This window comes from Octodon degus, unplaced genomic scaffold (assembly GCF_000260255.1).
Source record: "Octodon degus isolate 3935 unplaced genomic scaffold, OctDeg1.0 scaffold00021, whole genome shotgun sequence".
NCBI classification, from domain to species: Eukaryota; Metazoa; Chordata; class Mammalia; order Rodentia; family Octodontidae; genus Octodon; species Octodon degus.
The window spans coordinates 9,449,626-9,462,838 of record NW_004524597.1 but is presented as its reverse complement, the minus strand read 5'-3'; the positions used below and the strand labels follow the sequence as shown (position 1 = coordinate 9,462,838).

At 48.9% G+C, this 13,213-nt stretch overlaps 1 protein-coding gene across 5 annotated transcripts in view; it reads right to left on the bottom strand.

Moving 5' to 3' along the window:
- Positions 1-867: 867 nt before the first annotated feature.
- Abca3 (ATP binding cassette subfamily A member 3) overlaps positions 868-13,213 on the bottom strand; it is a 58,420-nt gene continuing 46,074 nt past the window's right edge. For all 5 annotated transcript variants that reach the window (XM_023711368.1, XM_023711366.1, XM_004627857.2 and 2 more), the window contains exons 22-33: positions 12,144-12,417; positions 10,308-10,512; positions 9,601-9,820; positions 9,348-9,506; positions 7,837-8,009; positions 6,674-6,802; positions 6,352-6,546; positions 3,581-3,768; positions 2,962-3,132; positions 2,506-2,696; positions 2,237-2,310; positions 868-1,823 (exon numbers count right to left, since the gene is read on the bottom strand). In XM_023711368.1, coding sequence (XP_023567136.1) covers positions 1,692-1,823; positions 2,237-2,310; positions 2,506-2,696; positions 2,962-3,132; positions 3,581-3,768; positions 6,352-6,546; positions 6,674-6,802; positions 7,837-8,009; positions 9,348-9,506; positions 9,601-9,820; positions 10,308-10,512; positions 12,144-12,417 — 2,111 coding nt within the window. In that variant the 3' untranslated portion in view covers positions 868-1,691. The remainder of the gene's footprint in view (positions 1,824-2,236; positions 2,311-2,505; positions 2,697-2,961; positions 3,133-3,580; positions 3,769-6,351; positions 6,547-6,673; positions 6,803-7,836; positions 8,010-9,347; positions 9,507-9,600; positions 9,821-10,307; positions 10,513-12,143; positions 12,418-13,213) is intronic.

Below are 13,213 nucleotides of genomic sequence, written 5' to 3'. Positions count from 1 at the left end.
CACCAGAAAGGGCTGGTGAGATAGCTCAGCAGACTAAGCACCTGCTTTGGCAAGCCCAGGGACCAGGGTTCAATTTTGGTCCCACATGTTGCACTGGCCCTGCCCCCCCAGGGCACACTGAACCAGCAACCGAGTCCAGGCGTGGTGGTACACACATGTAATCCCAGCGCTGAGGAGGCTGAAAACAGGAGGATCACTATGAGTCTGAGCTACATAGTGACACCCTGTACCAAATACATAAATGAAAAAAAAATACCATCTCATAAACAAATTTGAAATTCTCAATGAGCCAAAATGATGAAAACACATTTTCTAAAATTATGAAAAAAAATGTTTTTGAGACAGGGTCTTGCAACGTAATTCAGGCTGGCCTCCAAGTGTCTATGTAGCTCAGAATGACCTAAAACTTGCAGCGATCCTCCTGCCTCACTTCCTGTGTGCTGGAATTATAGCCATGTGCCACAATGCCTGGCTGAATTATGAAATGTCAAGGAATGTAAAATGCAGAGGTTCTAAACACAAAGTTTTAGCAAGCCATCGGACAACAGTGTGCAAAGAAAGGGACTGAGGCTGAAGGCTATTCTAGAAAATGGCTTCACATCCATGGGTAATGCCAGAGCCAGAGGCTTCCTGCCTGTAGATTAAGGATGTTAGCTAGGCATTGATCTGACCCACTTCATTTGTCTTTGGCTCTATTCTTTGCCTCATGGCAGTGAATTTTCTAAGTTTCTTTCCTATTGGGAAAAGCAAATTTCTGTTCACGTTTATCTGAAACTTGGTATGAGAGCCTTTTATTGGGATTGTGGGAAAGTAATCCACCCCTGTGGCCCCACTCTGTCCCCCAATACATTTTTGACTCACAGACTGTGGCCATGTTCCCTTAGCCTTTATTTTCTGGACAGTCACAGTATGTTTAGTGTATCAGCCCTGTAGTAGTTCCTGACTGTCTTGTGGCTGGTGATGTCTTGAAGGTGCAGAGGTGGGATTGGGGGACTGTGCCCCCAAGTCTTACCACGACCTTTCCCTGGGCCCACTATTGCTAGATGGTGCTTGTGGGCAATGCCCAGCTTGGGGCCAGCGTGGCCTGGCAATGCACTCATACCCATGGAGCACTGACCCCCAGGATGCCTCTGGGGCTGCACCGGGAGTGAAAGTCTCAGCACCTGGTCACAGCTGACATCTTCCCTTCATGGATAGTGATTTCCACCTTTAATTTCCATTCTTGGCAGCCTGATATATTTTAGTTCATTCCTGCTGGTTTCTGTTTTCCTTCCCAGGGGAACAAAGTCATGTGTAAACATAAATAGGTCCCTGGGTCCTCTCTCTGTGTGAATACATAGAGAAATTCAACAATACTGCCCCCAGGTCAGCTGCAGTCCTACCTAGGACAGCTCTCTACCCACAGAACTGTGGCTGATCACACACACTGCTGGGCCAGCTTGGGAGCTGGGAACAGGCATTCCAGAGTCTGCCTTTAGGAGTAGAAACCTGCATGCTAATTCGTGTGTGACGGCACAGACACACTTGGTCCATTCTGTGTACACCACCTTGATTTTTCATGTCCATCACAGAAAAAGTGATTAAAAATAAAGTGTAAGAGAAACTCAGAAGAAGAAGAATCACAGCTGTGCAGTCTTGTTCCATTGCTGTCTGGTGCCCGGGAAGCAGTAGATGCTCCTCATCTCTGCACCTTATCGCCCTTCCTCAGCAGTGGGGGGCTGCAGGTGAGCGAAGCTCAGGAAGACTTGTTCCAGTGAGATCTGGCTCACTGAGTAGTCGTCCACTCCATACTTCTCCTTGGCTTTCTCCAGGACACCAAAAACCTTCAGAAGCAGAAGCCACTGGTAAGAGAACCCGGAGCCTATTCTCCTTGGCTGGGTCAGAAAGTCCTCTGACTCCAAGGTCCCACACCTGCCCAACTCCACCCCAGGTCCATCCTATAAAGTCAGCTGAGTTTCCAGGGAGCTCACTATGAAGATCAGCAAAGCTTCCTCCTGACTCTTATTTCCAGCTCAGAGTATGACACTGGGCAAACTGCCTCTTCTCTGAGCCACTTTTTTTGGGGGGGGAGGGGACACTAAATTATTTCCAACTCAATAAAAGGTAATTTTGCCCTGAAAGAGCCTGGGATTATGGTAAAAGGGGAGACTCCCCCAAAAAAGGGGGGAGGGGAGACTCCTGGAGGGACCCTCCCAAATCCCTGCTAGCACCCAGCAAGGGTCAAGTTTTTGCTCACCTTTGCCCAGCTCAGGTTGTGGCCAGGCAGGTGATAGTGGACCATGCCTTGGTGTTCATCTTCCAGGACGCTGCCTACACAAAGAAGAGACCTGTAAAGGCCATGCTGGAGCAGTGGGGTAGGTAGCCTGACACACAGGATCATGGGCCAGGTCCCAGGGGTCAGGGATGTGGGATTTGAGGTGAGGTACAGACTCTGCATAGCAGATGACAGAGGCTCAGGCAGACCTCCAGGGCCTACCCTTGGAGGCTTTCAGGGCCAGCACACACCTGGGAAGGTCAGGTCCACAAATGCCTTGAATTTCTCTAGTGCTTCCTGCTGACCATCAGTCCGGACCTTGGCCTGCAGGGAGTAGCCACTGCCAAACTTGCTCTTGAGGTGCTGAGGGCTGCCCAGGCACTTGAACTGACCCTGTACCATGATGGCCAGTCGGGTGCACAAGGCCTCACATTCCTCCATGCTGGGGAGAAGAGTGGAGGCCTGAGACAGGGCTGGAGGAAACTCATGCCCACTCTCAGTATGCAATAGTTGTGTAGACAGATGGCTATTAATGCCCAGATCAGACTGTTCCTGAGTCCCATGCTGAGTGTGGCCCATGTGATGAACCTGGGAAATCTGACAGGCTTTGCGCCAGCTGCTGACAGGTCTTTCCTCCACACACCCCTCATTTGTTCCTCAACCCCTACTTAGGCTCTTCCACTGACCCACAGACACCCAGGTGCTACCTGTGGGAGGTGATGACAATGGCCTTGCCAGACTCTCGGGCCCGGGCCACAGTGTCCCATAGCAGGCGCCGGGCTACGGGGTCCATGCCAGTAGATGGCTCGTCCAGGAAGATGACTGCAGGCTCACCGATGAGGGCAATGCCAGTGCTCAGCTTGCGCTTATTCCCACCACTAGGGGTAAAGGGGTACCAGGTAGGCCGATAATTAGCATGAGCTCCCCAGGTCCCAGCAGAGGCCTATGCCTAGTGAGCTCAGAGTACCCAGGTGAGAGGAGGGAGGTGAAGCCCATCACATAAAACCAGAGTCCCCAGAAACAGACATGGATCTATACCACGTAGGGCAGGACCTATCTATCTGCACCCAGGGGGTCAACAGGGACCCAGCATCACTCACTGGCTGACTTTGTCTTTAGGTGGCAGGAATCATCCGTGGCTTCTCATCTGACATCTGGGTCATGCTAACCAAACTCCTGCTTGATCCTGAGGCATGGTGGAAAGCCCTGTCTACTGACCTATTTTGTCAAGTCACTCCAGCTCTATGCTAAGAAAGAGCCTTACTCTACGTTGGGAAGGACTGGGCCCCATCTTTTCACTGGAGTGGAGTTTGGCTGATACCGTACCTGTATGATCTGACCAGCTTGTTGGCATGTGGCTCCAGAAGCAAGCCTCGAAGTGTATTCTCTACACAGGCACCAATGAGGCGTTCAGGGATGCCCCGCAGACGTGCGTACATGACCAGCATTTCCCGGCCAGTCATGTGGTCCAGCAGAGCATCAAACTGTGGGCAGTAGCCCATCCTCTGCCGCACCTGGGTGAGGACAGCACCAAGAGGGGTAGATTGGAGTGAGGTCTGGAGTGAGGTCCCTTGACAGAGGACCACAGAAACCACCTGCCAGGCTGCCTGCTTCTGAGCCTTCCAGAGAGCCCATATAGGCTGGACCACAAAGCTGGTGCCCAGGACATGCCAGCTACTCACAGTGGGAGCTTTCCTAGCAGCATTTCTGTAGGGTCACAGAAAGGACCTGGAAGGATCAGGGAGGCTCCAAGAGAGGCCCCAAAGAGGCCAACAGGTATCTAGCCTGGGGCTCTTTGGTCCACAACAAGCAGCCGCATGGGCAGGTTGGCTCAAGAATCATTATACACAGTGATCATAACACAAAACTAAATATAGCTGATCACTTGTTCATTGATCCCCTCAATGTTTAAACTACATCTTACATGCACTGGGGCTTTCTAATAAGAGGTGCTTATGGGCAGTACCTCTGTGGGGAGGTAACTGTTGAATGGCACAGCAGTTGGTCTCTGTGTGACTGCTGGCTTCCAGAGCTGGGGTGCAGTGGGGCATGGGGGCTCCTATGCTGCTTGTTGCCTCACTACCTTCACCAGCAGGCAAAGGCAAGCCCCTTTCTCCTTCTTCCTTTTTGCCTCAGCCTCCTAAGTGCTGGGATTTCAGGTTTATGCCACTATTCTGGGCCTGAAGCATTTGTTTTTTTTTAAGGTTCTAGGCTGGCCTTGAATTCACTATGTAGCCCAGGCTGGCCTCAAATTTTTTCAGGGATCCTCCTACCTCAGCTTTCTGAGTGTTGGGATTACAGGTGTATGCCATCACACTAGGCTAGAGGCTGCTTTTTAATTGTGGTGTGTGTGTGTGTGTGTGTGTGTGTGTGTGTGTGCGTGCGCGCACGCGCGCTGCTAGATACTGAACCCAGGAACTCAGAGATGCTAGGCAGGTACTCTACCACTGATCTATAGCCTTAGCCCTATAATCTATTTTTAATCATTCTGGAAAAGCCTGTCATTACTTCTTCCACTATTACCTCTCCCTTATTCTCTTCTTTTCTTCTAGAACTTGACTAAACATACTTAGCACTTCCTTTTTCCTCTATGTCCAGATTACACTGTACATAGTTTTTTTCTCTCCTATATATATTTCCAATTATTATTATTTTTTGTGCTAGAGATTGAATACAGGGTCTTTGCACTGAGCTATATCACCTGTCCTTTTTTTTAAATTTTAAGAAAGGGTCTCATTAAATTGCCCAGGCTGGCCTTGAACTAACAATCTTCCTTCCTCAGCCTTATATAGTGGTGGGTCTACAGGCACATACTACCACACCCAGCTTCTTTCTTTCTCCCTCTCCCTCTCCCTCTCCCTCTCCCTCTCCCTCTCCTTCTTCCCTCTTCCCTTTCCCTTTCCCCTCCCCCCTCTCCTCTCCTCTTCTTCCTCCCTCTCCCTGCTCCTTCTCCTTCTCCTTTTTTTTCTTCAGTTTTTGAGACCAGGTCTCACTGTATAGTCCAGGCTGGTCTTGAACTCATAGAGAATTTTTTTGTTTCAGACCCCCAAGTGCTGGGATTACACGTATGTGCCACCACACTCAGCTATTTCTTTCATTATTACTATTTGTAGTAGTAGTTGTGGTGGTGGTGTTTTTTTGAGACCAACTTAAGTTGGCCTTGAGTTTATTATGCAGCCCATGCTGATCTCAAACTCATGGCAGTCCTCCTGCCTCAGCCTCACCAGTGCTGAAATTACAGACATGTGCCACCATGGCTGACCATTTCCTTTTTTACAATTAATTAATTAAATATTTGGTACAGGGTCTCATTATGCAGCTCAAACTCATAGCGATCTTCCTGTCCCAGCCTCCTCAGCACTGGGATTACAGGCATGTGCCACCATGCCTGGTTTTGATGGCCAGCATGGCACACTGGTTTCTGGGGCCCACATGGCATGGGGTACTGGAGGTCAAACCTGGGTCTTTGTGCTTTCCAGGCAGGCACTTAGATCACTGAGCTATCTCCCCAGTTCCCATTTATTTCTTTAAACACAGGGAATAATTAAATTTAAAGCCCCCGAACAAGGCCCTCTTCCAGAGAAGACCTATAAGCAATCTGGCCCCCGAGGTCCACAACTGAGAAGCTGTGTTGCTAGTTTTGGAGAAAATTCTCTGGCCATTTGTTAGGCACAGAGCCTTCCCTTTCCTCCTCTGATTGACACATGGGGACCTTCTGTGCTTTATCCAAGGGTCAGGGAACAGGAGGACTGGCCCTAGTCCAGCCTCACCTTGTGGGCTTCAGTCAAGTTAAGGAAAATTCAGTGGGATCCAGCCCTTCCTTTCTGTCCTTTTCACTCAATAAGCCTCTAAACCCATTTCCACATTGGCTGGATACAGAGTAGCTCTGGACTGAAAGCAGTTCCCTTAGCACTGGCCATATCTCTCTGGCCCCTGTTTATTTGTTCCCTATCTCCTCCCACCTACTTAGCCCTGATCCCTGCTGTCTTGTCCTGATGTGCTGTGCTCACTACAGACAGAAAACAGCCCATTCCTACCTCCAGGGCACCTCCTGCTTTGCCCACTCTACCCCCGCAGGCCCTCCCTGTGATACCTACCTTTCCAATGTCAGAGCTGATGCTGTGACCCCCAACGAAGGCATCCCCTGAGGTGATCGTCTCCTCTCCAGTTAGCATTTTGAATGTTGTAGTCTTTCCAGCTCCATTGAAACCCAGGAGACCAAAGCATTCTCCTTTCTGGACTGCGAGAGAGATCCTGTCTACAGCAATGAAGGGTGCCTGCTGTTCATACACCTGTGGGGTGCCCAGCAGGAAATACCAAGTGAGGAGGCCGAGTACCCTACCCTTAGTCCCTGCCAACTCCAGGCTCAGGACCTGCTGGTTGGCTGTGTGGCCCCGTGGAGGGCAGGGCCTCTGTTACCTTGGAGAGCTCCTTGATGATTAGAGGTGTGTCAAGCAGAGAGTCCAAGCTGGGAGTCAGGACTCGGCTCCTCTCTTGTGCCACGTCGAGGTCCTCAGGAACCACTGATATCCGGCTGTGCAATTCTGTCTAATTGTTTGAAACAAATACATGTGAATCCCAACCTCATGGGAGGAAGGGCAAGGACTGCAATGGACATGTTACATTGATAGGACGGACTAAATCCTGTGAGCCATCTCACCTCAGTCCAGGCCCCATATGACCACTAAGGACCTTTACAAGAAAAGGTGGATGGGCATAGGGGCTATAATCAACATCTAGGAAACAAATTATCCAGTACTATAAGAACTGCCAAGATTCATAAAGAAAATGATACATTCTGCTGAGGAATGTGAGGGAAAATTTTATGCTTTTTGAAATGAGGGCTTACTTAAGTTGCCCAGGCTGGGGCATGTGATCCTTCTGCCTTAGGTTTCTGAGTAGCTGGCACAGAAGACGGTAATACATTGAGAGAACTACTTTTTAGAGAAATGTTAATATTTTAGAGAACTCAATTGGCCACACATTAATCTGTGTATCTAATATGATCTCAGCAGATTTTATTTAGGAATATGAGGGAGCAGGTGGAGACATGATGTATATGTGAAAAATACAAATGTATGAGCCTACTGTGCTGGCACACACCTGTAATACTAACTCTCTAGGAAGGTGAGGCAGCATGATTACAAACTCAGGGTCAGCCTGGGAAATTTAGCATTTAATAAGACCATGTCTTAAAAAAAAAAAAAAAAAAAGCTGGGTATGTAATTTAATACAAAGGTTCTGGGTTTAATCCCAGTACAAAAACAAGTATGTAGAAATGTGCGGAGCACCCCTGTGTGGCCCTGTTGCCTCCCCTGCTTAGAAGGGGACCTTGGCCTATAGGCCAACTCTGGCAACAGGAGCATAGGACTCAAGGTAACCCTTATGAGGGGTGAGAGCTATGACCCTTCTGGGCCATAAGTACTAACAGTGCACTAGGAGGTTGTGTATAATTGTGTAACAGGGCTATGTGGGGAGATGAGCTGCTAAGTAGAGCTCGAGGAGGCCCTTTGCATTCTAGACACCAGCAGGAAAATTGGGAGAGTGTGGCCAGGGCCTCTGAGCTGCTGAGGAGCACTCACCAGCATCCACCTCCTCCAGAAGGCACAGATGAAGGTCCTCAGTCTCCACAGTATGTTGGTTTCAATGAGGAAGAGCAAGGTGAGGTAGACACACCCTGAGGTGGCCATGGAGGTCACAAACCTGCCGACCCCAGGAGTGCTCCAGGCGTAGAAGTTCTCCTGATACTCAATGTCTGTGCAGGGCAGAGAGCCAGTCTGGGACCTCCAGCCAAATGCTCTCCTCCCTCCCTCCTGGGTTCCAGCCCAGGCTTCCCCCAACAAATAACTGAGCCCCAACCCTCCCCATTCCTCTCCCAAAGATGTGTCCTATTGCTGTCGGTGCTATGTGGAAGCCTCAGCTATCTTCCTTTTGCTATGTGAAGAGCCCCTTGTACACCGGTGATGAGGTCATATCCTCATTCATGGCTCACACCTACTACCTCAAGGAATGATGGCTGAGATGTGATATATACATTGTGTCCCTTTGTGAAGTGCAGTCGAGGAGACTGGCCCATGATAAGCAGCAGGTACTATGGTGATGCTCAGCAGCACAGTGGGCACTGGGCCTAGAGTGGGCAGGGGGCCAGAGTTGACCTCAAAACACCTTGGAGACCACTGCAGGTACAGACAGAACCCCAGAGACAGGCTCAAGTGTTAACCCCCTATGGCTTTGCTTAAGGGTAGGATCTTTAAAGATGTGATTAGTTAAGGCTCCTAAGGTATAATTCTGGATTTAGGGTGGGCCCTGAATTCAATGACAAGTGTCCTGTTCTGACAGAAAGATAGGATGAACCCTGTCTCCAAGAAACAAACCAACCAACCAAAAAAGAGGCTGGGTATGAAGCTTAATATGAAGGCCTTGGGTTCAATTCTTAGTATGTAGGGGGACAAAAAGAAGGAAGGAAAGCAGGACACAGAAGGAGATGATACAAAGATGAAATGATGTTGCCCAATTGAGAAACCTCTGGAGTTTGGGAAGCTGAGAGACAGGAAGACCACTCCCCTGAACCTTTAGAGGGAGCCTGGCCATGGCCACACCCTTACTTTGGACCTTAGGAAAGGATACATGTCTGTCCATTAAACCATGGGCTGTAGTTCTCTGTTCCAGAGTCACAGGACACCGGGACAGGTACACAGAGCACAAGCACAGAGACAGGCCTGGGATATGTGGTAGCAGTGTGGACTACAGAGGTGGGCAGGCAGATGGACACAAGGCCAGAATGAATAAGAGGAACCCCACTTTGGTTTGGGTGTGGCTTCAGTGTCCTCTGAGGGGTATGTATTAACACTGAGTTCCCACTGTGAGGTGTTAAAGAGGGTAGAAATCTAGCGTTTAGAGCACCAGATGTGGGCACTTGTCCTTGAAGGGCCATGAGGCAAAAGAAGCTTCTCTGCTCTAATCTGCTGTACCTGTGGTATTGTGAACTGACAGCAGAAACACCCCTTTGCTGGGGGAGTCTGGAGCAAAGTGGTACTCTGGGGCACAGCTCAGAGGAAGGGACTACTACTACAGGGAGTGGTTGGGCACTCACTATATTTCTTGCAGTACTGGGTGGCAACCTTTGAAGAAGTGCAATATCGCCGTGTCTCATAGTTCTCATAGAAGCTGCTCACTGCCATTCCTAGGCAGTGGTTGGGCAGCACCAGGAACACATGATCCAGGGTTCTGGAAAGTTCTTCTAACTTCAAGGCTGTGGTGAGGAGGTGCAGACCAGTCAGTACTGCAGGACGTATCACACCTGGCCAAAGACAGATCCAGGGCGAGGGTGGTCTTCATGTACTCACCTGGGATGCGCATGATAGTGACTATGAGGAAAGTGGCAATGCCGGACAGAATATTGAATATGGTCAGCCTGCTGTAGGCAGTGGATGCACCAGAGAAGAAGAAACTCAGGAGGTACATGAGGGGGACAATGGCCCAGCCGTAGAGCATGAGCAGCAGCAGCATGTCGGCTGCATGGCCATCCTGCGTGAAGGCACGTATATCGAAGGCCCGGAATACCACCTGTAGCAATACAGAGGAAATAACTTGGTGCATGACGAGTGGACAGCCCCCAGGAGGATACAGGGGATTGTATAATCATTCAATGATCCTTAGGCCCTGACCAATCAGCCAGGCCAGGGCCCTTGGCCCCATGGTGGCTTTTGGTTCTGAGACCCTCTCTGATCAGCTGTTTTCACTTTTCTCCTTGGCTGGAATCTCCTTGTCCTGGTATCGCTAGAACCAAACCAGCTGGTTCACTCCAGGCCCTGCCTACCCAAGAGGGGTAGGAATAAGCTATGAAGAACAGATAAGGCAAGAACCTCCAGTTTCCTACTGTTATCCTAGAATCAGGGGTCTTTGAAGATATAATTAGTGAAGCCTGTTAAGGTGCAATTCTAGATTCTGGAGAAAAAGGGAGCAGCCTCTATTGGTTTTGGTTCCACATAGAGGTCCCCTGGGCAAATCCTGGTTATCTGTAGGTCAAGGTCCAGCACTGTCCAGCACTTACCAGCAGCAGCAGAATGGGGATGAGAAAGGAGATGAGATCCCATAGCAGAGCAGAGAGCCAAAACGTAGCCACACGGATACCACTCACAAACTGGACATGTTTGGCCTGGACAGCCCTCTCGCTGACTGCCAGTATGGAGAATGTGCTAGCCAAGAACGCCATGGCAAAGAGCAAATTGAGGGCAATGTCAAGTCCCTTTCGGCCCCTAGGAAAGACAAAGCAGCATGTCTAGATGACAGTAAAGATTGGGCTGTCAGATTATTATTTTCCAAAACATGCAATGTGGTAGCCAGAATATTCGGGGGGGGGGGTGTCAGGAGAACCAGAAAATCCCCATTGCTAAGGAAGGCTCCTCTGGATGTCATGTTCTGACAGAGGGCAGCATCCCCTTCCCAAGCTCCATGTGTCCCCAAGCCACATATCTACAAATTTAGGGTTAGTACCTGCTGTTGGTCTTTCTGTTTGTTGCCTGGGAATTCCTGCCATGCTTTCTCCGCATTACCCCAGTTCAGATTCCATTGTTGGATGCCTGAATTACTAGAGTAGCCAATTACTACAGTAGCCTTCCCTGTACATTCTGTATTCTGAATCCAGTTGATGACAACACCTCCCAGATACAGGTTCTAACATTATTTTGTGGCTTAAAGACATCCAAATTGTCTTTTTTTTTTTTTTTTTTTTTTCAGAACTGGAGATTGAACTCAGGCCCTTGCGCTTGCCAAGGAAGCGCTTATTCTACTGAGCTATCTCCCCGGCCCCCTAATTGTCTATAAACAATTACTTCTAGGACAGAGAATATTATCTGGCAGGAGGATGAAGAAGATGGGGTAGGAGGAAGAAGAGAGAGAGACAAAGAGGAGGTAGAGGAGTTCGAGAAAAGAAAAAGAAAGGAATAAATGATGCAGGCACCTGGATGAACCTTGAGAATACCATGGCAACTGAGAGCAGCAAGACCCAAATGGTCATATGGTGTTTGATTATATGTTTACAAAACATCCAGGATAGGCACTCCATAGAGGCAAAGATTTACACTTGCTACACATGCTAGGGGCTGGGAGAGTCAGGGGTGGATGTTAAGGGGTACAGATTTCTTTTGGGGTGATGAGACAGCCAATAAAAGTCTACATAGAAGTGAGGGTGCCTACTTCTGTGAATACACCAACAAGCAAACAATGGCACAATTTGTGTGTGTGGAGGTGACTATGGATGTGTGAATATTTCTTCTTCCATCTTTTTCCAGTACTGGAGATTGAACCTAAGGCTTTCACACTGGGCTACATCTCCACTCCCTCTCCCTTTTAAAATATTATTTTGCGACATCTCACCAAGTTGGTAAGTTGACAAGGCTGGGTTTGAATTGGCAATCTTTCTGCCTCAGCCTTCAAAAATGCTGAAATTATTTGCATATAACCACCATATCTAATGGCATGCTATTTCTTAAAACTGTGAGATAAGTATTCTCCTGCCTGGTCCAATGTCGCTACAGTAAGCCTTAACCTCTCAGCTTGATTTTTGGGTATGGTTTGGAGCCCTGGAGGGGAGATGCTTTTCAGTGTTCTCAGTTTTCCTCCCCCCTCTGGCTGCCAATGACTCTGCTGGGAATGGAAGAAGTCCCTGGGAAAAATTACAGTGTGTGTGGGACAGGTTTTACAGGCTGATTTTTGGCCACAGGAAAGGTGACTATGGATAGCTATGGGACAAAGTTTTCCTGACTGAAAGCCAGCAGTGTCTAGCGGACAGAAACTGCTTTGTCCATTTGCAGTGGCTCATTTCTAGCAGTGCCCCGGATGGTCAGTCCAATGTGGACTCCTGATGGGCTGGGGAGGCCTCACGTACTCGCTGAACTGGTCCTTGGCGGCCTGGAGGGTGCTCCGGGGCTGGGGGTAGTTGGAGACCTCGATTGAGGCCTGGGGACCACACAGCAGCTTGAACAGAAGGTTGTCCACAATGGCTAGGGCGGTGGCTGGAGAGTGGTATGCCTGGTTGTTGAACAGGGCAGTGACAACAGTTTTCTTTACTTCATCTTTGAAGGACACTGCCACCAGAAAGCGCTCGTTAAAGCCTCCGCCCTCCACAGAGGCCCTGAAAACCAGGAACTCTTCCAGGTCACCTGAGGAGTAAAGGTAGCATCAAGGATACAGGGTAGGGAAGCAGGAGCACCCACTGGTGTCCCAGTGTTATTCGTAGCACTGCCAAGCAGGGACTGCAGGGGCTCCTGCCTGGCCAGATGTACACCCCACCCCACAGTGCCAGCATGCGCCCCACTGCTTCTGTGTCATGCATTTCTTATGAAAGACATCTTTTTTTTTTTTTTTTTTCCTTTGGTACAGGGGATCAAACTCAGGACCTTGTGCTTGCCAGGCAGATACTTAGGCCACTGAGCTACATCCCTGGCCTGAAAGACATCATTTTTGCACACTTTTTCATCAATCATCTGCTAAGTGTCCATGCTTCTGGGCAGAATGTGAGAGGAAGCAAAAAATTAAAACCTTCTAGTACATTCTGTTCATCCACAGCACAACTGTTCTAGATGTTAGAGATAGTTTAGAGAGTGGTGGAAAACCTATGGCACAAATACCACTGCAGACTGTTATTACTGAAAGCTCTAAAAAGTTCACCATCACTAATGCAGTGTTTTAAAGTATTGGGAAAAAACACCATGTCACATGCAGACACACTGTAACCAGCATTGTAAACAAAGACATGGCAATACAAAGAACACTGAGCTTTTTGTATTTCAGTTACCAATGGCCCAGAAACCAGGGCAGTAGTAAATAAACGCCTCACTATGTCTCCCTAGCAAGGTACCCTGTGTCTCTGGGACAGTGATTTTGACTTGTCAACATTATCTTACCCCAGGGGACATTTGGTGATGTCTGAGGCATTTTTCTTCTCTCTCTCTCTCT